The sequence below is a fragment of the Echinococcus granulosus genome, assembly GCF_000524195.1.
Source record: "Echinococcus granulosus chromosome Unknown EG_S00048, whole genome shotgun sequence".
Lineage (NCBI taxonomy): Eukaryota > Metazoa > Platyhelminthes > Cestoda > Cyclophyllidea > Taeniidae > Echinococcus > Echinococcus granulosus.
This window is the reverse complement of record NW_020170428.1, coordinates 152601-180502: the sequence shown is the minus strand read 5'-3', so window position 1 is coordinate 180502 and position 27902 is coordinate 152601. Positions and strand designations below refer to the sequence as shown.

The following is a 27902-nucleotide window of genomic DNA, read 5'->3' as shown; positions in this document are numbered from 1 at the left end:
GAATGTTGTTCCAAGGTGACATCGCTTAAAGTCAATTGTAACGGCTAAACATATCGTCTGATGGGAATAATTGCATATCTCGCCGCTGGCTTCATCGATTCCCGCTCCGCTTTATTTCTAACGTTCCGACAAGAACGCAAAACTTAAAACTTCTCTCGCCTCGATGGGAAATTTCAAACGCTGCGATGGATTTATTGTCTTGAATTCAGAGCTCGGGATTTAGATTTCACTCTCCAAGTCTGCTGTTACTATCCTCTACCCCACAACACCTGCCTGTAGAAGAGTCAACAGCTCGAATTAGTAAAAATTCAACTCCAAAAGTCAATAAACACAAACACCGACTACTGTGACGATTTGTCCCCGCCTGTGAATAACCTTGAGATCAGCTTGCTGAACATTGATTGGTTGGCAGAGAAAATTCAAATTTTGCAAATTTTGCGATGCAAGCAAGGGTAGCATTGATTCCACCTTTAGCCCATTTGAGCTCGATATTGTAAAACAGAGTTTATTTGAACATCGTTAAGGAGTCAAATACATCTGGCGGTATTGTTTGCCATCTCGCAAAGAATTAATGATGCCAGTAAAGAAGTCAGGGAAGGTGTTGAAAAAGCGTTCTCTCTCCTTTGCAATCTTCCTAGGTGTACAGTATTAGGCATATAGGTCCTAGCCGTAATTGTTGTTTAGTCCTTATCATCAGCATCGTAGTGGGCAGTTCTGTTCGTAGAACACCAAGCACACAAGTTATCGTCTTTTAAAGGTGATGCGCTGCCTTCCTTGGCGGTGGCAAACTTGGCACATTGCTCTCATTAGCGACACGCTGGCGACTATTCCGTAGAATAGATAAAACCCTCCTTAGCATGGGTGCTTCACCATTAGAATTGAGGTTTTTTAACCATTTGCTTCCGAGCAGTACGATGCGCTCCCACCGCCTACCACACAAACATCAAACTCCTTATGACCAATTTGATGAAAGGCCTCTGCGGCATTCTTTAAACCATGTTGGTTTCCATCCGTCAGTTTCGTTGGACAATATTTTGCGAAACGGAGTGAAGGAGGAAGGGTGCCTGACATTAGAAGAAAGGAGAGCAGAGAACAGTAGATAATAACGTATCAATGCATTAGGTCAAATCGGGGGCCTCCAAGTGACATCTACAAGTCATTACAGTAAGTTATGGCAAAAATTGCACAAACTCTTCTTGATCCCCTGACCCATGAATTGAAAAATGCTATGGATGTTAAAGATGTTCCCATTCAGCCAAAAAGGCAACGAATTAGAGGATTCGTAATCGGCGCTTCACTTCGTAACTCTCTCTCCATCGCCTCGCCAGTGATGCGCCCTCAATTCTATCTACGTTGAAGTTTTTCCATTCAATGCTTTTCGGAAAGAATAGGTGTCATAACGAAGCCAAATTTTGCTGCAAATTATTTGTGTGGCTTACAAAAGGCCATTTTATTAGTTGAATCATTACGATTGTGACTAAGAGGGTGCATCATTCTCGAACTCCCCATACAAGGTTTGTGGATTGATAAAGTGCCCTGCCACCAATCTTTCATGATGAGATTATTAGCCGTTTATTTGATTCCTTACCTGATCCACTAGATCATCTTTTAAGCTTGAAATACTTGCAAAAAATACCTTTTTAAAGTACCTCTCCCTAATACTGAGGATAAAAAACTGCTTGAGATTACACTCCAATGATTCCTCTGACTTATTCTCCGAAAGTTTCTAGTAAGTAGGAACATTAAATGTACTTAAATTATTTAAGTGACATCTTAAAATAATTTCAATACGTTTGACGAACTTCACTGCGAGCAGTCTATTCTCTCCTCGCCTTCGCCATGATGTAAAGTAACAAAAAAAGACACGCGAAAATTGGCGTTTCAATAAGAAGAACAACTGTAAATGTTCATCGCCCTGCATCGAGCGTGTATTTATCCCCACAAGTGGGTAAAATTATCGATTAGTGAATTAACCACACGCCGTCAAATCAATCGATTTATTGGTTTTCCGGTAGGCTTAGAAATGATCCGCATTTTGCTCCACTTTTTTAGTCCAACATCATCCACCCTCTCCCCGATGTGATGAAATTTGACCTTAACTTTCTTTTGCTTTCTTTTTTCCGGAACTTATGATTTGCACCTTTATTGATGTCTCTCTTCACATAAGCACCTATTGCTGCCCGATTGCCAAACTACGCAAATTGGCATCACTCACACAGTCTTGTGACAATCACGGACAAATTAATTTCCGTCAACTGCGTCGGTCACAATGCAAGCCCAAAGTGCATCTTCACTGCGGACAGTATAAAAATGCCGTTCAGGGGGGTGGACTGCATTACTGCCCTCGTCAAAAAAATGCCACTTTCCATGAAGACAAACTGGCAACATGCGCCTCTGACAACTTGTTGCTGTCATTGTTGCAGCTCTGTTGCAGGTACAACCACCGCGGATTTAACCTGTGGACTGCAAGGAAGTCGTCGAAGCCGAATGGACAGCTTTTCTGGACGGGATGGAACACTTCCACGGGCGTCGCCATCACATGTCACGCTCTATAGAACCCATTCTGTAAGACGAATCGCACCTTTGGAGGTTGTGTGTGCTCCACCACCTCCACCTCCACCACCACCACCTGATCATGCAACTACAATATGCTGTCAGACGAATAATCCTGTGGAAACGGGTATCTACCTGTCCTCGCCCTTTATTCTCAAGGTAAGGTTGCCCCATTTCTGCCGACTTGACATGTCAGAATGGCTAAACTTTTTGATTATCTTTCCCGCTAATCAGGAAATTTTAAAACTAAAATGTAGGGGTCACATTAATCTCATAATCGCCATTCCACACATTTTCGTATTACCTCCCAGTTAAAGCTGTCGCCAATCAAAAGCTGGACTTGTTGAGGCATTGTTCAAAGTATGAATACCAGTCACTTTCCATTAACTTTTTTCTCAAGAAAAGCAACCTACACGTACAACCATTTGATGAACTCGAGGTCTTTACTTAAATGTATGCTAAAGAATTAAAAAAGCCTTCCCGCCACTGTCATGATGAGGAGGTTAGGTACCTCTGCGATGAAATTTTGGCACCGTTTCATGACCTGTTTTTAAAACGATACTGCTTTAATGTTTTAATTCTATAGCAATCATATAAAACAAATAACAAATGGTGACAAATAAGCGCTTCAACATGAGGCCCTTGACTTCACTTGACCCTAAACTGATTCATAAGCCAAAAACTGTAGGCAGTTTATGGCGGCGACCACTCTGATTGGCCAACTTGGGGGAATAGGTCTAAATCCTATTGGCATAAATTTCCGCTGACTTTTTCATTGGTCCAAATTTGATCTATTAATAACACTAAAGGTTGGTCATTTCACATCTGAATGTTGGTAAAATTTCGGGTAGGTAACGCTCCAAAAGAGGACACTAATATCCTCATTTAACTGCGTGTTAAATCTATTTACGTACTTTGGACAGATTTGAGCCATTGAAAGGTCAAATTATAATTTATATCAGAGAAGCAATTATTTTGATTAATTGTTGATAGTGCTCAAGATAAATAATTGTAGATCACAATAGCCGCAGGTGATGCAATGCCTTTTCATTAGTCCATTACGATTAATTTTATTAGAAAAAGATTTCAATAGTACTGCATTTTGCATGAATGGCAGGTGTCATTAGTCAAAATTCGAGGCCGTGCCCTGTTTGACTTGCTTCAAATCGACGATTACATTTGATTCAAAGCTACTATTGGCCGAAGGCCTAAGTTACGATCTCAATGAATCGCTTTCAATAAATTAATTAATTTGAATTTCCCCTCTTATGCTACAAAAATTTTGCTTCATTGCTATTTAGAAAAATTAATTCCTTGGCAGAATGTATTCACCAGCAGTTCTAACCCCAATTTCTCCAAACCTACCAATCATGTCAAAATGTCCAGCCCCTTCTCGTCAATCACGCCATCCCTTCATGCAATTTATTCTAGGACGTTCGTCATCGCTATCGTTCACCGCTGAAGTCTTGCCACAGCCCATCCAACCGCAATGTCCGCTTCTGTAGTCCAGGCGGCCGACAACAACAACGAATCCGCGCCGCCTCATCCTGTTCGTCTGAACGCGGCGTCATCTATCCCTCTAGAGGTTCCCGTGGCAGCAGTCTTGTTCGTGTCTACTCTCGATCTAACTCACCCGTCTGTGAGACCATTCTCACCTCTAGTCTACCTTCAAAAGCTGCGGGTACAGTCTCAGTTGCTTGTGAATGCAATTTACCACCGGCATGTCTGCCGAAACCTCGCATCAGGTATCTGAATCCACTGCGACCACAAACTTGTTGCCGCCCGACCAACGATGTTGCATGTAGCTGTCGTTGTGATGTTCACTTCCCACCACCACCTCCACCACCATCAGCACCATCGCCAAAGCTAGTGAACTGCGGCTCCTGCTGTAACACCACTGGTGTCGTTGATCGGTGCACAAATACAGGACCAGACTGTCAAGTTGTTGAGTGCTGTCAGGTGGGTTTCTTAATAAATCCGGTTGTTAACATTCATTTTGTAAACTGTTATTTTATGCATTCAATTCGGGCACTACTCAGTTACCTTCAGTGACGCCGAACTAGAAGTTAGGATATGTACCGAGACTTGACACGAGGCGGCACAGTTTTTGGAAAGGGTAAGAGCTGTTAAGCATATTCCACCTCGCAGTCACTATTCTGGAACTGGATAGAGATACTAGATGCGCAGGAGTATTATTAAGAGGGCTCCGGATCACGGAAGAAGTAGGAAGGCTTGTGCTAGTAAATACATAAATGAAATGGGTATGGCAGTTTTTTTCTACATTTCTATTTCCACATTTTCCTAGATCTCTCTGCGTGAGCCACCATCTTCTCCAAAACCTGGAGCAATTAATTGTGAAAGCCAGACATGTGTTCCGTCCTCGCAGTCACCGAAATACGAGCGTTACGAGGCTACCTCGTGTCTTGTGGAACGCATCACCACGCGAAAGCGAACTGTGCCACGAAGTTTTTCATGTGTCCGGGCTCCTGACCCCAGCTACTACCTTAGACTGATGGGGCGAAAGGAGAATGATCTATGGAACCGCATCTCGGAGTGTGAGATGGACCTAGCGGCGTTCGAGTGCATGATGTGCAGTGATGGTGAGTCGAAATAGGCGCAGAGAAGCAGATAGTAGGGGTTTTATGATGAAGAGGATAGCATATAGGTAGTCAAAACGGTCGAGGATGTCACAAATGTGATTGATGTCCGGACGAATGAATGCATGACGTGGAGCTGGGTCCGAATTTGGTGAATGAATGGCGAAATGGAAGGATTATTGGATCGATAGGTGGAGTGAGGAGTGAATGAAGGAATTTAGAATGGCCGGATTCAAGATGCGCCAACGAGTGGAGGAGTGAAAGCGTGTATAATGAGTGGACGCATCTCGAACTACTTTCAGCTGTTTATATTATGCACCACCGCTTCGATCTCTATCTAGACGTCTATGTTCAAATGTGCCATTCAAGGTGGATTGGGAACGCGTACATGACAATCCCGTATAGATATCGGCTTCTTAAATAACATTCATTATAAATTCTCTTTTGTAGAGAAACAGAGATCACAAAGTATATTTAATTTCTAAACCACTCAATTTTTATTTCGTTTTCTAGTGGTGACCTACATCAAAGACGCCATCGACAAGAGTCGTCATTTAATAGACTGTGAGTTTCGAAGGATTCGACATCTCTGCAACTCTGACGTTTTTAATTGCTGCCATGCTGACAATGGGTTTCGCCGCGGCAGCAAAAGCATTGAAGAGCTGTGGCACGAGGCACAACTCAAGCTGAGTGAGGTGTCGCATATGATGGATAGGATAGATAGGCTGCGATCGAGTGGATGGAAATGGTAGAAGAGCATTCGCCAATGCAGGAGCTTTACAAAAATCCCTATTTACATCTTATCAAATTATTCTATAATTGGTGAACAAAAGTGTTCTTTTTTGATCTGACTTATTGGTGCAAAGAATCCCTGCTCAAATTTTACCTCTACGGGAACCACGGCTGCAGGACACTCAAAAAATTGTAAATCTAAAAGTATTCAAACAGCGAATCATTCATGATGCAAAACAAATCCAATGGTTTGTGCAAAATTAGACCATAAATGCCAAACAAAAAAAGATTTTCTAACCACTAAAACGATAGAAAGGGGCAGGTATAGTTTTGTTTAGCGTTAACAATATTTTTACCAACAAATGAAATTAAAAAAACCTTTTGATTTAATAATGTTTTTAGCACATACAACAAATTTGAAAAAGGAAAAAAATGCAAGTGAGCAAATTTTGTTATTAAAGGTTTGTGGTCTTTAAAAAGGCAGGCACATGGTTTGTTTATATGACCTAACTGTAGCGTCCAGTCTTCGGATTTCCGGAATCCATAGCTGTGGTGATGAGAGCTGATAGGAAAATTTACATTGGAAACCTTCCTCCTGAAGTTAGAACTAAGGATTTGGACTCAATTTTTTCGAAGTATGGTCGTATTGCGGACATCGACCTGAAACGTCGTCGTGGTCCTCCTTTTGCCTTTATCGAGTATGAAGATGAAAGGTAGTGGTTAATCTCCGACTTTATTTCCGCTAATAGGGACGCAGAGGATGCCGTTCGTGATTGTGATGGTTACAAACTTGAAGGCTACGCACTTCGGGTTGAATTTCCTCGAGGTGGGAGTTATAGTTCCTTCCGTCGAGGCGGTGGTCGCGGCAGCGGTCCTTCTCGTCGTTCTGATTATCGTGTCATTGTTACCAATCTTCCGCCGTCTGGTAGCTGGCAAGACCTGAAAGATCACATGCGTGAAGCTGGGGATGTTGGGTTTGCCGATGTGTTCAAAGATGGCTCAGGTGTCGTCGAGTTTCTGCGTTACGAGGACATGAAGTATGCTCTGAAGAAACTGGACGATTCAAAATTTAGATCTCATGAGGTAATTTACATTTCCATCGTTTATTCCGCTTTTCTGTAGGGTGAAACATCCTACATTCGTGTACGTGAAGAGCGTCAGTATTCCCGATCAAGGTCACGGTCCCGTTCATATTCGTCGCCAAGGGATAGGGGTCGATACTCGAATAGTCGTTCGGCCTCTCGTTCCTCGAGTGAACGGCGCTAAAGAGATACTGTCTGAACTTCACGCTTCCCCACTTCTTTTGAGGTGTGCTTGCGTTTTATCTAATACCACCTTTTAACATAATGAAATTCCCACACCCAAGGTCTAATACCTATCCCTCTCTTTTGAAGGTTCATGTTGGACATGGACACTGCTAGTGCCGGTTTTGGTTCGTTCGGACACACTAGGGAGGATGCCATGGAGGATATTAGTCCACATTAGGGAGGCACTGGATCCACCGGAGAGGAATGGATTGAATAGGACTAGGATTTCAGTGGATGAGGATAGTGAAACCGGTCTTCAATACCGGTTTCAGCGCCATCTGATGTGTGGATGGATGGAGCGAGTGAATGCGCGAATTTCTGACGAAAATGAATGCATTTGGACGGAGGAGGGAGTGCGATGGAATGATCTTGGAGATGGAATGGAGGAATTGCCCTGGCTCCTGCAGCTCTTTTGCTGCTCGTGGAATCTCATGGTTAAAAAGTTTTGGTTTAAGCTAATATCGATCCTAATAGTGCTAGTGAAAATAAATTCAGGTTTTTCGTAGTAGAAGTTGCAGTTTCCTGCTACAGTATTGCCATTTTTCAGGGCATGGGCTTGGTTATCGATATTTGCAGATCAGTAGCACTACCGTTGCCTTTTTGTATGCATGTTTATGGTAGAGCATTCGCTTCAGAGGCGCGGGACCTCTTTCAGGTCTTCGGCTCAGACATGTTGCATCTTTCCTTTTTTGCTAGTAAAAGGAGGATTTCATACCTTCCAACTTTTCTCTTATTGAAAAGTGCCTGGGCTATTCGCTGAAGTATGTGGGTGTTAACTCTTCTCGTTCCGAAACCTGGGTGTGCTTGCACTTATTGTTATGGGTTCTCTACCCATGGATTGGAGGCCCAGATAGTTGATGCGAGGAGTCCGTCTGCCAGTTTTTAATCGTTTATCTGATTTGGATGTCTGCAGCCAAAAACAATGGGTAGTGTGCTGCTGTCAGCCCGCTGTTATTACTTCAAGGATGACCCGGTTACTGTTCGCATTGAAAGCTACGTCAGAAAGTGACCAGAACTAGGTGGGTGTTGGCTGTGGGGTTCGGGGTTGTCCATTGCTCTCCTGGCGGTCAAGCGGTGACTTCCCCCATCGCGCTTTATGGTGCCAGCGCCTGGCGATGCTTGGCGAGGGCTGGGTCACGGTGGTGGCTGCGCATTACTCGTGTGAGAATTTGGGTGTGATAGCTAAGTAGTTTGGGGTTTTCGTACCTTGCCTTGCTTGGCGTACGTGGCCGTGCATCGTGCAGCTAGGCTTTTCCTCATTTCGCTGGCATAATTCTCCTTGTTGAGGCATTCGTGTTTTGGTTGCGGGGTTTGGGGCCTCCCGCTTCTCTGGATCTGGGGCTGTTGTAATTCATTTCAACCGGAGGATGGCTTCCGTGATATAGTTTAACCTCGGCGGGGCTCGGTGTGTCGGCGTCGCAGCTCGGCGTGTGGCAGTCTGTCCAACTGTGAGGCGACCGGTGGTTCTGTCAGGCCCCTTCGCGCTTTGCTGTCCTAGCTTGTGGGGTTTGAGCGGTGCGTGTATATGCACCGTGAGGCGCGGGTGTTCGTCAGTCTGTCGGTATGGTTCCCTTCATCGAAGCCCCCTTATATTAGGTGTAGAGTGGCACGCTGATTTGTGACGGAAAGCGGTTCCCATATCGTGGAATTATTCGAACAAACATTACACGGACTTCATGCGACCGATTCACTCCCTACCCACGCACATGAGGTTATGTATCACTAAATCCTTAGGTTTCCACACTTTTCGGACGTGCGTGATCCACCGGGAGCGGGATTTTTCACTGTTAGGCCATCACCAGAGACCGAATACGGCTATTATTCATCGATCAATGAAAATGGGAGAGGACCCTCTTTTAAAGCATCTAGAATTAGCGAATTGGTAAAATGGGGTTCCTATTCGTGGAGACATTCGCTCCAGGATAGGATGAGCTACTGTTCCATCCTTCGAGGCCCTGTCACCCCCCGAGTACGTCACCAAGGCATAAGCAGCTGTCACACTTTTGTGGCATTGACGCCGGGCAACCGCATGCAAATCGGAGAGAAAGCACACAAACCTGCCCGCTATTGCTGACTTCTCTAAAGGGGCAGTCAGTTATGTCGTTGCTTCCGAAAGATGCCTTGTGCCTAAATATGACAAAGGTCTTTTTTAGATGAAGAGTCCAGCACAAGCCTCTTCCCCAGCGAAGATACAGAGTAAAATTATCTTCGGAGACTCAGTATGTCCTATCCGTTGGGCCTGACAAGTCAGCTACAAATTCCCCGACCTTATGGGTGACCGATACTCCACATATTGGTCTAATCCCATTGATTGAACTATTTTCTCCCACCCTTTTAATGAACGCATTCAGAATAACGTGGAGAAAACCTAGAAGAGATCCACACCGACCCAGTCTCCCTAATCCAGTTGATGATTTGCACCTCAATTAGATAGAACAGCCTAGCATTTAGGACGATTGAAGATAAACCATTACCAGTATTAACTGGTACACGTTCACCTTGATTGACAACACAAGCAAAAAATGTTATTTATGTGGACAACGAGTCAAGCCATAATAATCCACAATGCCATATACCGAATGAATAATAATGTGTCAAACATTACTTCATAAAGTTTATTTAACAAAGCTACCCACTAACTGAGTCGAACCCATCAACATCTCTACCGCGTTCTACATGTACACGGAAAGCGGCTAGTGATACTTGGCATGACGCTCTGTTTGATGGCTCTTGTAATTGATAAGGTATTGACAAGTGGCAAAGAAGAAACCAATGTGAAAGAATGGCACAAGAGTGCTCTTGCGGGGATAGATCCATCTGAGACGGTAACGCCATGAGAAACGAGCGAGTGCCTTTACGTAATCCACTGGGTTGCAACTTCGTGTTTTGAGGTAGGTCCACAGGTCGCCCATCTTTACATCACCGAACTTGATTTCCTTTGGACCATAGTAATAACCGGGAAAATAGGCCCCATGCACACAAACGTTGTATTCCTTCGGAAGTAGGCCGAAGTCCGGCATTGTACCGACGAGCAGGGGCCGAACGAAAGAATCACCGAAACTAACAGACAAATCACACAACAAGCATTATCATCACAAATAGGAAGAAAAAATAAATGTTAATTCTTTTTTTAAACGTTCTAAATTAAAATGGTTTTAGTATATTCGTTTATTGACAAATTAGACACAATGCAATTAAAGACTAGCAAGTTGATATATTTTTCAAGGATTATAAGTGATGAGGAAAAAAGTTTGGTGAATCAGTATTTAATCAGTGCATTACTTCTACAACTAATTTATGTGCATCCAATCAATGACCAAGAATTCATTTAGTTTGGGATTGGAAAGTTTCCGACAAGCTAATTGGAATATCTATGATTGGAGGTGTCGTAGCCTAAGAGTAGTGTTTGCCTCAACCCTATGATTCTATTCATGAAAAAAACCTGTCTCTAAGGCATATGTCCATGTACGTCTGGCTGCACCACTTGTAGCATCTGAAAGTTACTAACACATTTTTACATGTCTATGATTTTTCACTGACTGTCAGAGATGGTACCCCTACTAATTAACCGCATAATATTTTGGCAGCTGAGGCCTCCCAACCACACCTTTCGGCTTCTGACTAGTGTAAAAGCGAAAAACAATCAAAGTTGGCAACTATTTTAATTGGTCTGTTAACTAGAGCACTGAACTTGTACAATATTTAACACTTTTTATTTAAGTGTTGTAGATACTTCCACTTTGTTCTCACCATTGCATAATTGCGGCCGCAGATTTAAGCTTCATAATCAAATGACCAAAACGAAAGCCCTTCACGATTGCTGCTTTTATTGTCGGGAGCTTAACAATGTGACCTTTAGAGCTCTGTAATTTCACCAAGCGTGGCCAAAAGTGTCTCACAAACTATGTATTGTTTTGTCAATCTTGGTTGAAAGGACTAACCCAAGTTACTTACCTCTTCAGAGGTAGCGAGTAGGGAGAGATTGAAGTTTCGAACAAACCTGGCATCACATTTTTGAATTAGGCAATCGGCATTACCCTCCATTTTACCGCTGCTGAAGAGGACTAGATTAACAAATGTTGGGGATTTTGGATGTGTTTTAAGGCTTTATTGCAAGCAAAAATCATGAAAAGTGTACCAAGCAAATACCTGTAAGTCTGCACAGCAGTCATCTATTTGGGTATGCCAACATTCAGGTGGCCTAGGGTACGGGATGCCAATGCCTGTCAGAGAGGCTATACGCACAAAGCCGACGGCAAATCCAGAAAAAGGCTAGCCGTATGTCCCATGGGGTTGATAGTCAACCCAGAAGTTTTACCAAATCAGTAAAATTAGGGATAAAACCTCTCAAAAATGCATTATAACCCAATTTTGCAGGACCTATTTTGTCGGAAGGACTTGGCGAGTGCGATTTGGTGGTCACTGCGTATTTGGAGACAATATGGGTATCGTCCCGAGACTTCCCTAAAGACGAAAGAAGACACAATACTGGGGCAGAACATATATATATATATATTCAACACAGAGAAGGTGTTTGGGCTACTGGAATGGCCCGAAGGCCAGACTACCCAGCGAGGTACAAGAAGACTAATTCAAAGGTTCAAAAGTGGCGCCTCACCAATACCGAGGGATAAACCACCATCGTATTACACAAGCCTCCCCCAAGTCAGTTGGTTGATTCCGCGCCTTTCAAATGAATTTCCTCGAGCCAAATTGAACATTTCCTGCCTTCAAGAGTGATGGTGGACTCTTCAGCTCCAATCAAATGCCTCAAAACAAGGATGTATCAAGCTGCTAGCATTTGATTGAAAATTATTTGAATAAGAGACAGACATGATGACCGAAACGTGACATTTTTCAAGCGTGATGTACTAGGGAGCAAGAAGTTGACAGGGTATCTAAATTGTGAATGCGTGTCCTGTCATTTCTCCAGCGGAGAGAATCTTGTATAGACAGCAAGTTGGAGAGGCCATCTGTGTCATTAACGAAGGAATGGTGACACACCTCGTTGATGAATGAACCAGTAGAATGGACAGAAGGTGGGGCCAACTTGAAGTCAGTACGCTGTGTCCAAGCCGCGTCCGAGGTACTAATACTGTTCTGATACTGTTCACATAGCGCTCAGACTGAAAAGTTGATTTTCAAATTGACGACGATGCGGCAGAGGTACTTCGTCAATGTGTCAGTTAGTCAAGCTGCATCTGTCATCTTTGTTCCTTTTAGACATGTGGCTAAAACTTCGAAAACCAGTTGGATTTTCTCCGTATTTTTGTATGGAAATGAATGGCTTCCCTCTTCACTCACTCCGCTACAAATCCTCGCTCACCACCCTCGGAACGTCAAAACGACCGGAAACGTGGATGTTCACGACTTCAATCTGACCCTCATTCCATTTCCGAGCAAATATAACTCAGATAATGTAATGTAATATGACCTAATAATCCTAGTTTAATTTTTCTAAATAACTGTGAGATACCCTTAATCCCTCCGGGCCAGTAAAATTTACTAATGCATTCCCCCAAACAAAAAATTAATAAATTCCATACGCATTCAATTTTGTTGTTTTTTCTTGGTGCATTAAGCATGTCAAATCAAATAAAATCGAATTTGAATACCCATCACTCGTCTCTCCTCCACTAACCACACCGGCTTGCAAGAGAGTCTCTGACTCTTCTGCGCTCACCCACTTCTGGGAGGTCATTAGAGCGTCACCGTCCAGAAATCAGAAGAACACGGAAGACTCCAAGTTGTGCCTTCGGTTGGGAAGCCTTTGGAACTCCAAAGAAATTTACGAAGGCCTCTTTGATTTATCTCCCTGAGGTACTAACCCAGGGGTGGTCAACCATCTTGTTGTCAAAATTGATGAACTTTTGATAAATCAGTTACCAATCGAAAATAATTAAAGATAAAATACTGCCAGCCAACAGTTTAGGAGGGACATGACAGAGGTACGATGATAGAATGACCTCTAACACAGTTGAACTAGTTGTGATAGGAAGTAGCGGTCGCGGTTGTCAAAACGTACACAATCTCCGGTTTCCGTGGTACATAGGCAAGGATACAAATTTTGCTGAGTAAATTTTTATGAGCTTTAGTGCCTAGGCAACCAGTCTTCCACTTATTAGAAAAGAAAGTGGAAAAAGACATTATTGAGTCATTTTTGTCAATAAATGTGGAACCGGGGCAGAATAAATCAAAGTGTCAAATTTGACAACCGCATACGTGGGGTGCTTATTCCGTCTCAGAGCCACCGTACCACCGTTAATGCATTGAGATTTGGCGGTTTAGTTTTTTATTCTTTAAAAAATAACTGGAAAATAACCTCACTCACCTCAAATCCGCAAAAAAATCGATAAAATCAACACCCAGGCAAAAATCGATAGCGTTGGCACCCTGTGAACATTATTGATTTTTCGCAACACCAATGCGAATCCCAATTTATCTGCAGCCTGATTTTTTTCTCTCTTACCAAGGTAATGGTTTAAAGGAAAAAAAATTCTGAATGATGGCACGATGGCAAACAAGAAGTACAACCCCTCGTCCACGCACCCCCGAATCGGATCAACAGGAATGTCAACAACGTCTACAGACTCCCTGATTTTCAATTCTTCGTTTTGAAATAATTTAAAATAGTGATGAAAATCAAGCACTTACATATCGATAATTTTCTCCAGAAAATATGAGCAATTATTCAGTCTTTTTATATGGGAAAGTATTTCGTTTAAATGCACTAGGGTGGCACGCCTGACACCCCCTCATGCCGAGAACTGACAACCCCATCACTGTGGTGTAATGGGGTGTGACGCCTCTGACTTTCTTCGTCAAAAGGAGTTGTCAAGGTGTCTAGGTTACTTCAAGTTTGCGAAAAAAACAATAATGCGTAAACCAACCAAAAAATCACATATCTTTCACAAACTGTCAGTTCTATAAATTTTCTGGGTGCTTATTTATTGTTTATATGGGACTCTGCAGCACCTTGATGGCAATTTCAAGGTGTAAATCGAGTGAGATTTATTAAATTTGCCCCTTCTCCCCATCTACCAAAGTTGACATCAAAGCAGTGTTACTGTTAGTGATATAAACAAAAAACAGCAAAATGAAACAATTTTTTGATCTTTCGGTAACGTCGCCCATCTCCCTCAAAGTCGTGACAAGCCTAAGCTTTGGCAGGAGAACATACTACTTATTAACGCAAAGCCTACTAACATGACGTGACGGGCAGAGCGAAAGTATAACCTGAAAAGATTAAAGTCCTCGGTGTAGTCAAACCTCGGAGGGCGTTTTGGCTCTAGGAGGGGAATCCTCCCAAACCGAGGGCCTGTCACCTCACTTCAGCATGTCTAGACGTCTGGATATGAGAGTTAACATATCATCACGTGATTGGCTGAACTACAAAGAGAGTGTGGGTGTGGCTAGGGGTGAGTCAGTGGCCCTCTCACTCCTCCCACCTTCCAGCCCAAATGTGCGAATCACTCCGCCGCTAGGTTGCAACAGGACAATGGCAAAGCAATGTACATCCAGAATGTGCAAGGGAAGCGGTGACGGTGACACCAACGCATCCACGACGCCCTCAAAAGGGTAACCGGTACAAGGGGTTACACAAAAAACCACGCAAACCTCCGAACAAATCGAGGTGATAATGCACCTACCCGCGTTTCTAACACCGACATGGCTGCCAAGGTGATGTGATTTGACAAGCCGGGCGAGGTGGGGGGGGGGGGGAGGGAGGGAGGTTAAACATGTTCAAATTAACTTTTTTCACCACGGCTAATTTACATCGTCCTGGCTTCAATGCAAGTTCACAGATCGCCGATCCAGTGGTAGCTCGGGAAGCCTGGAGCTGGGGGCACAGCGTTCGACTTCGTGAGAGAGAGAGAGAGCGAGGGATGGAAGAACCCTACCCTACCTTCTCGCCTCGCCCTGTACCACACCGACGGCTCGCTCGACAAACTTAGAGTACAGTAGAAACAAAGAGGCGTGTGTGTGTATGCGTGTCAGGCTGGTGTGAGAGGATGTGGTTAAGCCATTGAAACGCCCCCACCCATCGCCCCAGACCGTCACCGCACTGACTAATGGTCTAGTTGCTTGACGATGACCAGTGGGTCATCTTTCTTGTGATGTGGTGCTGACACAAAAGAGCATTCAAGCGAAACGGGAACATGCCCGAGTCCCTTCGGATAGCAAAGTAGCTCTGGAGGAGAAAGATCGGCTAGCAGTCCATTCCACTTTCTTATCAGCAATGAATTTACGGATGCTATTGGACTAGCTTCCTGGAAGGCCTTCTACGTCTTCGTGACAGGTTATATGCGCGCAGATCGGGTAACCATAACTCGGTGGTCTTTGAAGCGTCTACAGCGCCACTGTTGTCCGCCGACCTTGATGTTGGGAGCCGGTGGGCATCAACAACAGTGGCACTCACATGTCAGGACTCGTTTATGCGGCATTAACAGCACGCAAACTTGTTGAAACAGGCACTTTCCGTTGAGCTCCCAAATTGTCAAATAGGGGTGGAACTAGACCGATGGGTGCGAGTCGGGTAGGTCGACTCTAACGCGTCTCAGCCAGCTGCTCATAATCCAAGGCGAACGTGACAAAGCTGACACGTTGACTCTCATGTTGATCACGAGTTTGCAAGAAAGCAATCAGTCCCACCTAAGTTGTTTGAGAAGGGGAAGTCACGATGGGAAGGGGGGAAAGATGAGCACCAAGTCCTGCGTACCAACAAATGGCGAGTTGGTTGTCACTTGCCACGCACGCTTGATGGTCACGTGGCAGTTTGGACCTCCTTCCTGACCTCGCTTCGGTCACACCCAAATCAATGCGCTCGCTACTCGCACTCTTGAGGGCACTACTTCGACTCCAGAAAAGGCGACTCCGGCGTTGTGGGTGTGTGGTGCCTGGATGACAACGTTTCACTGTCAACAATGCTAGCACCAGCCAGTCACATGACTAATCTCGAGGGCCTAGGAGAGATAAAAGCGAGCCGCAGACGACTCAAATCAGCTATGTTTGGTCTCTTCCAACGGCAGAACTTCGGGTAGATGTGGAGGCCGCAGCAACATTGGCATCCAACTTTTTTTCGCTCTGTGTGTGATCAAAGGCAAAAGCGAGAATATGCAGGCGGCCGTCTGTCTGACTCATTCCAAGTGAGCGGAACAATGCGGGACCAACAGCAGCTAAATGATCGGATGGAATGCAAATTTATGAGGGTGTGATAAAGCCAGTAGCGCCTAGTTAGCGATTTACGCCATCCCAACTGTACTTCCATGGGTGCACCAGCGGAAAAAGAAGCCCGCATTCTAGGTCACCCTCCAGATTATTGATTTTAGGGGGTTGGAAGCAGGTCCGCCCACCTCTGCCTGAAAAAATGTGACAAACTTGGTCACCCTTAAATTTGTTGATCTTTGGAGGTCTGTTGCCGAAGTGAACCATCACTTCTGCATGAAGGGATTTAACCACAACTCCAACTCTCCCGCAAAAATCTCATCTTCAAATCTATTGATTTTACTCTTGGGGTCACCATTTGACTTCGCTGTTACAGTTGCCATCAAATCTGTTAGTTCTTGGACTTGGCGCACCAGCACATCACCCTTATCATCTCTACGTCACAACTGACGACAAGTTCCACGATATCGTCAACCATCAAATGTCTTAGGTTGGGGGACGCAGAACCACCTGGAAATCCATCCACAATATTCAGGACTTTTAAAATCGTCAGAAAAAAAACGATAACAGCAAACAATACTACTAGATTTCTCATCATCACGAAATACCTGCTACTTCGACAAGGTGGGGCCGGGGAGGAGGGAAGGGGGGGTTCAAGGAGAAAAGGAGGCAGGGGACCACACTCGTAAAAAGAAAGACCAACTGGATCGGTAAAAGACGAGGAAATGGACGGAAGGGAGGGAGAAAAACAGAAGCATCTCCACTCTAAGAGGATATAAAAAAGAACGCAAACACACACACACACGCACACGGACTAAGCCATCCAGATATTCACCTAGGTGTGAAAATGGATAGCCTCGCTACGGCTTCTGCTTCGTCCACTACTACTTTGTCTTCTTCTCACAATTTGGCAACTGGAAAAAGAGGGAGTTTCTGTATCTACAAGGTGGGTGGCTAATATGTGATGGGGATTTCCCAAGGAGACAGCACCAACAACGACGAAGACGAGGGAGACTGAGAGAGGTAGGTGCGTGGGTGAGTCTATGCCGCAGCGTGGGCAAAATTTGTCCACGCGTTGAGCATAAAGTTTACCAGTCTTGGATGCTGCCTAGACAACCTCTCCGGGACTGGAGGTTTCAACAAAACTTTGGTTTGGTGTAGTGGATACTTAGACTTTCTGGACGGTGGAGGAGCAGGAGGAGGAGGAGGTAGATGCTGCGGACGATTAAATCGATGGCTAGCAGCGTTGGTGGCTTTTGCTGCAGACCGCGCTTGACGGTTCCTCTTCTTCGTGGTGACCATGATAAATCCACCGTCGTCACCATCATCCTCGTTCCCATCTTCGACAGCCTTATTGTTAGCATTGCTGTTATCACTCACATTGATTGCTGGAATCGCTTTCACCGTCACTGCCGTCTTTTTCTCTTCTTCCTCTTCCACCTTTGACGAAGGCGTTGAAGAACAAACTTTTGATGGAAGCTCCTTCTCAGAGGAGGTGGAGGCGGACGACTTTGAAGGCTTCGCCGGTGAAGGAGATTGTGGACTGGAGAGAGAGCTGTTGCTGGTTTGATTACGGCGATGCTTCGGTTTGGTTGAGCGGCGTGAAGAGACGGTCATTTGGGAGAGATCCTAAAACCCAAAATGTTGAGCAATAAGTGACCTCACTCATCAAGAAACAAGCCAACATCAGTGAGGAGGGATGAATGATATAGAGACACGTAGGTGAATCGATGGACCTACAGACTTGGAATAAACAACGTGGAGGAAGCAATGGATGGATGAACGGACCCGAAGCGCATAGATAGACCTTCTTGTTAGTCTCGTACGTCATAGATGCGTGACGTGTGTTATTTGCCAGTCTTGTGATAACTGCTGCCCGCAGCAAATCGCGACGACCCCTAAAGAACCCGATTCTTCAAGAGTACTTTCTCCCTCCCCATCGTTGAAGCAGTCACCATCGCAATCGGTAGCTTCCCTTTCCGATGAGACACCTGCGAATTCCATTCTCCCAAAGTATTTTGCCACCAAAAGCAAACATCCAAAATCCACCCCCGGGCCTCCGTCCTTTCCGCCTCATTTTCGTATTCCACCCGTGGACCGATAATTGCCCAACGCAAATTCCAGGGAGGAACAGTGGTGATTGCTCAGAGTACAGAGAAATGTCAACAGAGGGGAATGGGGAGGCGGATGGAGGATTACTCCCACCACATCACTAGCTCTTCCTAATCAAGTGATAGTCTAATGCAAATGCGCGGACAAGGTGGTAATCATCACTTGGACCTTAGCGAAGTAGTCATCAGAGGAATGCCAAGAGCGAGTAAGTCAGCATTTCCATTGGTACCAGCCCAAAATGCAAATACTTGTGATAGTATGCAGTCATGGCGTCACATTCCAAGCACAGCACTCCTGTCTGACTGAACGATCAGTCCTAGTGGCTGCCTACGAAGAAAGTTTGTCGTTCACAACCTTTGAAGGTCTACTACACACACACACCCACGTAAACACAGAGGCAGAGACAAGTTGCAGAAGTGGGGCGTGCCTAAGAAGGGTGGTTGATAAATAAAGGTTCACAAGCTAATCAGAAAGTAGTCAGAAGGCGGGGCGCTCTCCTCAAATGCAAGAAAGAAGTGAAAAAGAAACAACTAGCCAATCTTTTTACCTTCGTGTCATCTGCTGGCGCACAACATTTGGCGCTCACATCCTTCCTTCCTATCACAACTTCGCCTTCTCGAATGATTTAAGCGGGGACAAATTGTCGGACTTGACACGTTCACTTCGGGTCAAAAATGTCGTGCCCTCCCTCTTAAGCGATTCCAAAGGCCACATCGTCCCAAACTATTCCATTGCCTCTCCTCCCTCTTCCAATCGTGATACAATGGATCCCTCGGCGAAACCCTTGGGACCAAGTTAAAGTTGGTTCACAAAGCAGACCGCCTCAAATCACACCCCTCAGCGTTGTTCAAGCAATAATTTGTAGCCTGAGAGCCCACCACAGGGTACACGTCTCAACAAGTCACAAGTACAACGAGGCACGTAGAGATATACTGGCTTTATGGGTTAACCCGATGATGCCTAGGTGTTACCTCCTGAGTCAGTGGACCCTAGGAGTGAGAAACAGAAGCCCAGTAGAAATCGTAGATTTAATGAGGAGCATAGACAATATAAGAGAGAATCCCAACAAAGGAGGCTATTTATAGCAACACAGTACCAACTTGAACGGGGCAGCTGCCCCCGATGGGAAGGAGGAAAAGCATGGGCAGTTGGAATGCACCTTTCCTATTAATAATCCCTACAAAATAACACCGATTTCTAGGCTTGAAGAGTGCCTCCAACTCCAAAAAATGAAGGAATGCTGAAATTAACGAACCTACGACCAGCCAGAAGATAAGAAAAGGGGAGGATTAACTCCCATAAGACGGCACAAAATATCTCGGAGGACAGAGACAATGGGAGGCGCACTATATCCCCAATTACTTAACAAACGGATGATAATAATGTAGCTCCTAACCGACAGCCAAATAAAGTGGACCTCTAAAAGCTCATAAACAAAACAGCTTGGACATAAAAAGGGCGTAAATTCATAGAAAGTAGACCGTGGAAGTGATTATCAGTAGATGAGTCGGTTTTCGAATTGTAGAAGAAACGAGAAAGGGAAGAAAAATCTTAAATAGATATGGAAATAATAAACAAAGGCTGACTCGTGCTCTTGGCCTGATCGACACAAAAATAACAACAGCAACGATAACAAGGGGTACACCGAGGAGGGGGACGCTTAAACTCCAGTCCAATACCCAATCACAGAGCCGACAATAAGTAGGGGATAGGAGGAGACACAACACACTACCCTGCATTACTCACTCATTTAAACTGAAAACGCGAAAGAATGAGCACTAACCACCCAGAAGGCGAGAAGGACACAACCAATAAGGCGCAAACATCTGTTCCTACCACCCTTCAAGCATGCCCTTCCGGTTAAACAGGTGACCAAAATAACGTCCGCACGATTCCCGCTTTAGGTTACAGCTACGACTTGTTGGTGGTGGTGCTGTAGCTTGTACGCACCTGCAGACCGGGGTTACGTGTGTGCATTATCACTCCACCGGTACGCAACGCTACTATTTACGTCTGATTTGAAAATCGCGTCGAATTTCATCTTTCTGGTTTATAAACTTATCTTAGCTCAGCTCCAGGGATGATGTAGGCACGTTAACTAAACAAATGCATCATTCGTTAGCCCACATTTCTAAGCCAGGCGGCCACGCCTGATGGGTGTTGCTGTGAGTGGCGAGGGAAGGAGATCCACGTACTCGATGGTAGACAATAAGGGAACACCGCTTCGTGAGAAACAGGTGGTAGTAGTCAACCGATGAGTCAGAATGGCGTCCTATTCTCCCAAGACCTCATACCATCCTACAGCTAACTGAAGGAAGATTAACACTTTAGGAGGGGATAGGGGGAAAATAATGGTCCATTCTCATCCCCATTTCTCTCTGTTGCCGCTTCTCTGTGATCAAAGTAATTACCGCCCCGCCTTTGGATTTGAATTGGACATTACCGGCTCACAGTTGGGAAACGAAAGGGTGATAAAAAGGGAGGTGGCTAAGGTGAGATTGGGGGTGCGACGATGGGATTGTTTTCTGGCATTAGATCCATCTACTTAAAGACGCCTTGTAACTCATGCGTTACTCAAAACTCGATCAGGAGAGGAGAAACTGCGCGCCCTTTATTTGGGTAATAATGACTAATGAAAGAGCGAGACTAGAAGATGACCATTTCCTTGAGCTGAGAAAAGAACGACTTTATTGTCGAAGACTTTTGGGTTAATATCTTGTCTTCAATTTCAACAAAGACCGACAGTGACTCAATAAATAGACTTCAAAAGGAATAAACCATCCTCATTGTGTAAGGTCCTTGAAAAGAGAGCAAAAAAGCGAGCTCCAATTAGGGCATACCGTAAATATCCAGTTGGTGAAAAGAATCACAATCCTCACTGATTAATAGAAAAAAAAAGTCAGAAAATTTACTGGGTGACTTGCTGTGAACTAGGTAAAACGACCAAGAGGTGACACAATGACCACAAATCAAAATTACAAAAATGAAGATTCTGTGGGGGGAGAGAATAGCTAATTTGCCAGATGCCAAAAAAATTAGGCGTTTGGTCAGTGTGCGGTGTTCAGATATTTGGAAGACATGACCACGCAAGGGTGGGTAGAAGAATCGTTTGGAAAGTAATTACCCATCAGATGGCTAATTGGTCACAAAGAAGGTGGGAATTTGGGAGACACCCCAATATAAAATAAATTAAAAAGATCTGTGATGTTCAGCTCAAAGGCGACCACGACGAGGAAAAACGTTCCCATCGTTTATCCCGTCACCGAGCTCTAAGCCAATGGAAATGGAGCAAATAAATCGCAGATACTTTAACCCACAAAAACGCGAAACAAAACTTGAAGACGCAGTGAAAAAGTGTACCGAATGCCACAGTAACCGAGCCCCCAAAAGCTGCACATTAGTAGCTCATTCGAAGAAAGTTATTTGAATAGGCCCAAGAAAGACCAACGACTTGTTACTCGCAGAAAAGGCCAACCAAAATATGCTACAACCACCATTTGTAAGGTGAGAGAAGGAATTTATGAGGTCGCCACCAAAGCACTTACCTTCTGCAACCCATAAAATGCCCTCATTTACATGAATTATAGAGTAGAGCTATGCATCAATCCACCGGTAAAGCGCTCCACCACTGCAATTGTTCCCGTCCTCCTCCGATTTCGGCTCTCTATCTCATGGACTGGACCGATGGAGTTGATTCAAGCTTAACTAGGAGAAAGCCCAGTATGTGGTGGCAGAACACCACACCGTCCATAATTTGTTAGATAAATGTACATAATTGCGGTGGTGAATCACCCGCATGAATCATAAGGAATTGTGGCGCGAACTGAAAAAGCAGAACGAAATCAAGGTGGACATGACAGAAAAAGATTCAGGCATAATTGGTACGAGTGGCGATAAAACATGATGAAGACAAAAGCAGGGTGACACTTAGGGAAATGAGTGCTTGCTTTGTACATTTGTACGTGATAGAATGCAGACGCTAAAGGTCAAGCAATCGCTGCTGAACTTACGCCCCGAAAGATGGTCAGAATAGGGAACAGACAGGACTAGTTAACCCATAAAACGAAAGGCCCATCCTTACAGGACGACGTCATACCTTATACTCATGACGTTTAGTACTTTAAAATGGAGCATAAGGGAGATACCGCTTCATCCTCACTCTCGCCCTATGCAGTTCTCTGGTGGCACGAGTCCAAGCGATAACCATCACCCTTTCTTGGCATCTGCGTTAGACAATCACATGATTACATGGGGGCTAGAATAGACAGGCGAAAAAGAAAGGAGAGTTTGAAATGGAAGGGGCTAGAGGTAGGTTGACTGCTTCTGGAGGCACAAAGGCTTACCAAAGAGGAATTTGCAATTACCTTGTGAGTATTTAGCATAGTCGTTAATCTTTCAATCCCACCAAAACCTCACAAAACTACTTACTTATCACACACATTGTCCGATCCAACCACCCTGCATTAAAAATTTCACAAAATATCAAACAATTAAGCAAGTTTTTGAAACTCCTATGGTTCGGCTTCCATCACGGTGTTGTGTAGGTTAATAACCTATTCTTAAATGGATACAGCTTATTGCGTCTTCATCGGTAGCAGTAATGGGCGAACCCGACATGAATAAAGTAGGATCCGGATAATGATTCGTTGGATATCAAATCTAAGTGTTAGGAGAGGAGGATATTTGCTGTGGGTGACTCAGAACAAAAAGGCCATCAAAACGGCGTAGTCTGGGGATCAACCCATCAAAGTATCCAGCAGTATGACTATTAGTGAATGAAGTGGCATCAAACGGAAATAATTTAAAAACGTTACTAATGGAGGGACCCATACTATCTAGGCAAAGACATTGAAATTCTAACGAAATGTACTTCCATGCTCAGGAAGCCAAGAGTAGATCAGCGACAGGATTGAAGTGGACAAAAAGTAGCAAGGAGAAACTAGTACTGAATATCGGCTTTGTGGAGTCATCCTAAGTTTTTCAATGTAAGACTTCCCTTCGGGGCCAAGCTTCCAACAAGGCGCAATTACTATAAGGATTGCACTGACGGCACCTAATCAATGAGTCTTCTCGCTAAGGTTTCCTTATCAAAAGTCGACTTGTTAACCAAATCGCAATCAGCTATCGTTAAAATTGAAAATCTTCCCACTGTAATATGGAATCATCAAGAGATGGACACCAGTCGATTTCACTTCGCTGTGATTGATGCAAAAAAATACGATAGGCGGTGAGAGCAACGCTCAAAATAATGCGCAGTCAGTAGATGCCCGCGCCGCAGTTAGCGAGTGAATCGGAGTACCCATTTCTGCCACAGAAATATTATTTGAACTCACAAGATTCAGGTCCAACGGGAAGCTGATCGTTGCGGCATCAAAAACCGAATCTATGATAGCGTCAGTGGCAGCGACCGGCGAAGCGCCATTGCTAGAGGCAGAAGACGACTTCGAAGACTTTGAGACGGGAAGGAGGGGATCCACATCAGCAGAGAGCGCAGGCATATAGAAAAGTGGTTTGCCGTTCAGATCGCCCAACAAACTGGCGGAGGAGAGAGAGGCCTGACGGAGGAAGCCGGTGGAAGGGGAGTTTGAATCCATCAACAACAAATCTTCGGTGGTGGTGGTAGCAGCACTACCGTTGGTGGTGCTGACGAAAGAATGACAATATTGAAAGTGGTCGGTGATGCCGTTAAGAGGCGAACGACCCTTGCTGCGATAGTACTCAGGTTTTAGGTTGTCTGTGAGCATTTTTCGAATCTAGGTAGTAACCAAAAAACAAGTAGTTTGACTCATCACAACGGCAGCTTGGCAACAGATGCAATGTCATAAAAACCAAACTGAGTTTTTCCTACCAAAGTCACTAGTTGGGAAGACAATGTCGACAATCTCGCTACCAATAAATCTAAATACGCACGATGATTCTATAATCGAAAAATACCCGAACATCAATCAGGCTACGCTGGTAAGGGCAGTGAATCCTTGTAGAAACTATTATTATACAGAGTAAACTACCATAGGATTTGAAAACAACAAGTCTTCTTGCCAAACCATAAATCAGAAATTAGCAAGCAAAAAAGTCGGAAGGAAACTTGCTAACAAGAGAGATAAACAAAAGGAATAAAACAAAGTGATGGGTGACTCGCTGCGGTAGTAGGTCGTGTTTGCAGTGCCATAAACGAACGCACTACTGAGAAAAAGAAATAGGTTGCCCAAATAAAAAAGGGCAAAAATTGAGCACGCGCGAATCATTAATAATCATTAAAAGGCACCCGGATATTTGGCAACGGAACCAAAGTTAACAAGCACAAACTTGAAGAACATGAGTCAGAATGTCAAACTACCATTACTTAGCCTGATTCAAAAAGATTTACTTATGATACAGACTGTTTAGAAACTACTTATCCCCGACGTCAGCCCTATTGGAGCGATATCACTCACAAAGGCTAAAAAAACTAAAATTGAATGCATAATCTTAGAAACTTCCTGAACGATCTGGCTGATAGAGGATTATCGACATATGTCAAACAGGCAGTGCTCATCGGAACGTATTAAAAAAACATAGATCACTCCAGAACATAAACCAGCAAGAAATAGCACGGCTACGGATTGAGGCCGCATACATATTTCCGCTAATACCAACTGCAGACGTTGACCTTCAGAAGTGGCATGTTCGCGAAGATTGTTAACAAACATGTCAAGATTTACAACAGAATCTGTACGTTTTCTTTCCACAGCAACTTTTGTTTAGGAGGTCTGTTACAAAACTGTATCCAAGAATTTCAAAACCTTTACAAGTTTAAAGTAGAAAGTAAAAAATATTGAGATAAAAATACATACAATTAATTTAATTACAGTGACAAAACCTGGCTTATTTTACATCTGTTTTAAGCTTCTCAGAGCTTGCATCTGGCGGACAGGATTACCTAAGTAGCTTTTCCTAACCTAGGCAATATTATTGGATGTCTAATCAATTAAAAATAGTTCAAAATTCAACCTGGTTTAGTACTTTTGTTATTTTTAGTGTTTTCTATGAATGCATAGGCTGTTGTAAGGCGCCACGAAAAGGGGGGCATTGCTGTGTGTGCTGCGCTTGCCTAGTAGAAACAAACGGCTTATTACTTTAAATGACGTTTTTTTTTAGACTTTTTAAAAGTTTAAAAATTTCTATTGTTTGCTTTGCATCTTGACTCCTAAGCACAGTGTTTTGACTCGGTGCATATTTAAATTTACAGGTATCTTATCACGTGGCCCATACTCTGTCCGCATTAGTGGATGCGATCTAGTCGGTTCTATTTCGGATTGATAGAAGTCTGTTTGCAACTGCATTTTAGTGATCCAACAGATTGCGCACCCACTGCAACGTTTTCCGATGTCACAAACAAAACTTGGGACGCACAATGGTGTTTTTCACTGCGACGAGGTTTTGGCTCTCGCTATGCTTCGCCAATTACCAGAGTACCGCAATGCCGTACTAGTTCGGTCCCGCGATCCCGCTCGCCTTCAGGACTGTGATGTCGTTTTCGATGTCGGGGGCGAGTTTGATCCGGATAGGCACCGTTATGATCATCACCAAACGTGCGTTTGACTTTTTATTCTGATGTCGCCCTCATTTCCTAGGTCTTTCAGTAAAACTATCCAAGACTTTCACCCTACTCTTAAACCGGCCGTGAAACTAAGTAGTGCCGGCTTGATCTACGCGCACTTCGGCAAACGCGTAATCGCATCCGTTTTGGGAGAGGAGTCGTCCGATTCTAATGTTGTCAAAGCAGTCTTTCCTTTCCTTTATGCAATCTTTATCAGTGAGATTGATGGTGTTGATAATGGCGTCCCCACCGCTCCTGTACCGCTTACGTAAATTCCAAAATTCATTTGCTTTGATTATATTTGACTGTATTTAAGTGCAGGTTGCATCTTGAGGTTTGGGGATCTTTTTGAAATTTTAGGTATTCTATCCACACCGATTTATCTTCTCGTGTCGATCGGTTGAATCCCTCTTGGAATAAATCTGATGAGGATGAAACGGTATTTCATATACTGTTTTCATGAGACTTTAATCACACCTTTTCCGGCTGATCTGAGAGGCCAAGTCTCCAGAACTTTTAATAGCAGTTGGTGGGTAGACTGGATTGCAGTCATCTTCTAGACTTTTCTATAGCCACTTCCACGGCAGTGAATTACTTGAGCTGTATTGGATGGCCTAATGAGTTGCGATTAAATTTGCATTGTTTCTACAGTATGTCGGTGAATTAGGTAACTGGAGATTTTTAATCCCGCGTCAATTTCTGAATCCTCCAGTCGGTATTGGTTAATTTGTTCATTTATTCATCCAATTGTGCGATTTCCCCCTCGTCATGCATTCATTCCGGATTTACTCCTCTATCAATACATCCCAAATCCTTCCCCCAGTTATGGGTCCCCCTACCTATTAGCTTCCCTTACTTACATATTTCAAGTCTGTTTTCGCAACCCTTCATCTGCTGTTCAATCCAACTTCTCCACATTCATATGCATGAGCTGATTACCACTTTTTTTCCAGTGTTACCGAATGCTTCTATTTTTTCCCCATTTTCACGGGGGCATCATCTTGCTTGGGTCTTCTCCCTACAGCTGGCGCGACAAACTCCTGTATGAATCTCCTGTCCTTCTTTAGGAGTGCTTTAATCGGGCTTACAAGCTAGTCGAGTCCGAGTTGTTATCCACTGTTCGTGACCTCGCGGAGACCTGGTATCCTGCACGAAGCATTGTTGAGGCCGCTCTGCTCTCACGTCACTCCATCCACCCCAGTGGGGCCATCCTTCACCTCGCACTGGCCTGCCCTTGGAAATCACATATTTTTGAGCTAGAAAAAAAAATCCTTGGAATTACTGACGCTGACAATGACGAGAATACTGACTTCAAGGGTCGACCGGTGTTTGTCATCGTGGAACGGAAGGGCAGTTGTGAAACGCAATTCACTCTGATCTCCATTCCCTGCAAACCGAATCTGCCATTCTCAAATCGGTGAGTGGGAATGGTCACTGGATTTCCATCAATTTTGAAGTAGAATGAGCACGGTAAGAATCTACCGCTCCTATGCTAGTTTCGTGTACTTAGATTGACCTGGTAAATCCAAGTTCGTTCCGAATCCATCCATCCACACAGTTTATTCACGCATTGCCTTAGTAGACTCATCGAGAGTAAACAATCCCACATCATTCCGATATGCCCTTATGCTGCAAACATTGCTTGCAATGACCTTCTTTTCATACTGATTGCAACGATGTTTTAGAGTGCCGTTGGTGGCCGCGTGGGGCGGAAAAAGGGACGAGGAGTTGTCTGGATTAGTTGGTCTGCCCGGTTGCGTGTTTGTGCACTCCAATCTCTTCCTCGGAATTCACAGGACATTCGACGGTGCCCTTCAAATGGGCATAATGTCTCTCAAAGCTGCAAATTATTTGTAG

At 44.2% G+C, this 27902-nt stretch overlaps 4 protein-coding genes across 4 annotated transcripts; 2 read left to right on the top strand and 2 right to left on the bottom strand. All coding sequences in view use genetic code 11, as the record gives it.

The window, feature by feature from the left end:
• Positions 1–1171: 1171 nt before the first annotated feature.
• EGR_05918 (Splicing factor, arginine/serine-rich) lies at positions 1172–7148 on the top strand (the record flags this gene model as incomplete). Its single annotated transcript, XM_024495167.1, has 9 exons — positions 1172–1352; positions 2435–2712; positions 3985–4298; positions 4359–4512; positions 4859–5153; positions 5664–5845; positions 6399–6595; positions 6632–6965; positions 7005–7148. The coding sequence occupies 9 exons, from the start codon at positions 1172–1174 to the stop codon at positions 7146–7148; spliced, it is 2079 nt and encodes a 692-aa protein (XP_024350386.1).
• Positions 7149–9882: 2734 nt separating this feature from the next.
• On the bottom strand, positions 9883–11196 carry EGR_05917 (Putative ATP synthase subunit f; the record flags this gene model as incomplete). Its single annotated transcript, XM_024495166.1, has 2 exons — positions 9883–10249; positions 11144–11196. 2 exons carry the CDS (start codon positions 11194–11196, stop codon positions 9883–9885), a joined length of 420 nt encoding a protein of 139 aa, XP_024350385.1.
• Positions 11197–15736: 4540 nt separating this feature from the next.
• Positions 15737–25155, bottom strand: EGR_05916 (hypothetical protein; the record flags this gene model as incomplete). Its single annotated transcript, XM_024495165.1, has 6 exons — positions 15737–15841; positions 16214–16365; positions 16963–17119; positions 17447–17983; positions 23800–24219; positions 25099–25155. The coding sequence occupies 6 exons, from the start codon at positions 25153–25155 to the stop codon at positions 15737–15739; spliced, it is 1428 nt and encodes a 475-aa protein (XP_024350384.1).
• Positions 25156–25831: 676 nt separating this feature from the next.
• On the top strand, positions 25832–27902 carry EGR_05915 (hypothetical protein; the record flags this gene model as incomplete). The annotated part of the gene is made up of 5 exons (XM_024495164.1): positions 25832–26037; positions 26080–26313; positions 26406–26484; positions 27113–27462; positions 27731–27902. The coding sequence occupies 5 exons, from the start codon at positions 25832–25834 to the stop codon at positions 27900–27902; spliced, it is 1041 nt and encodes a 346-aa protein (XP_024350383.1).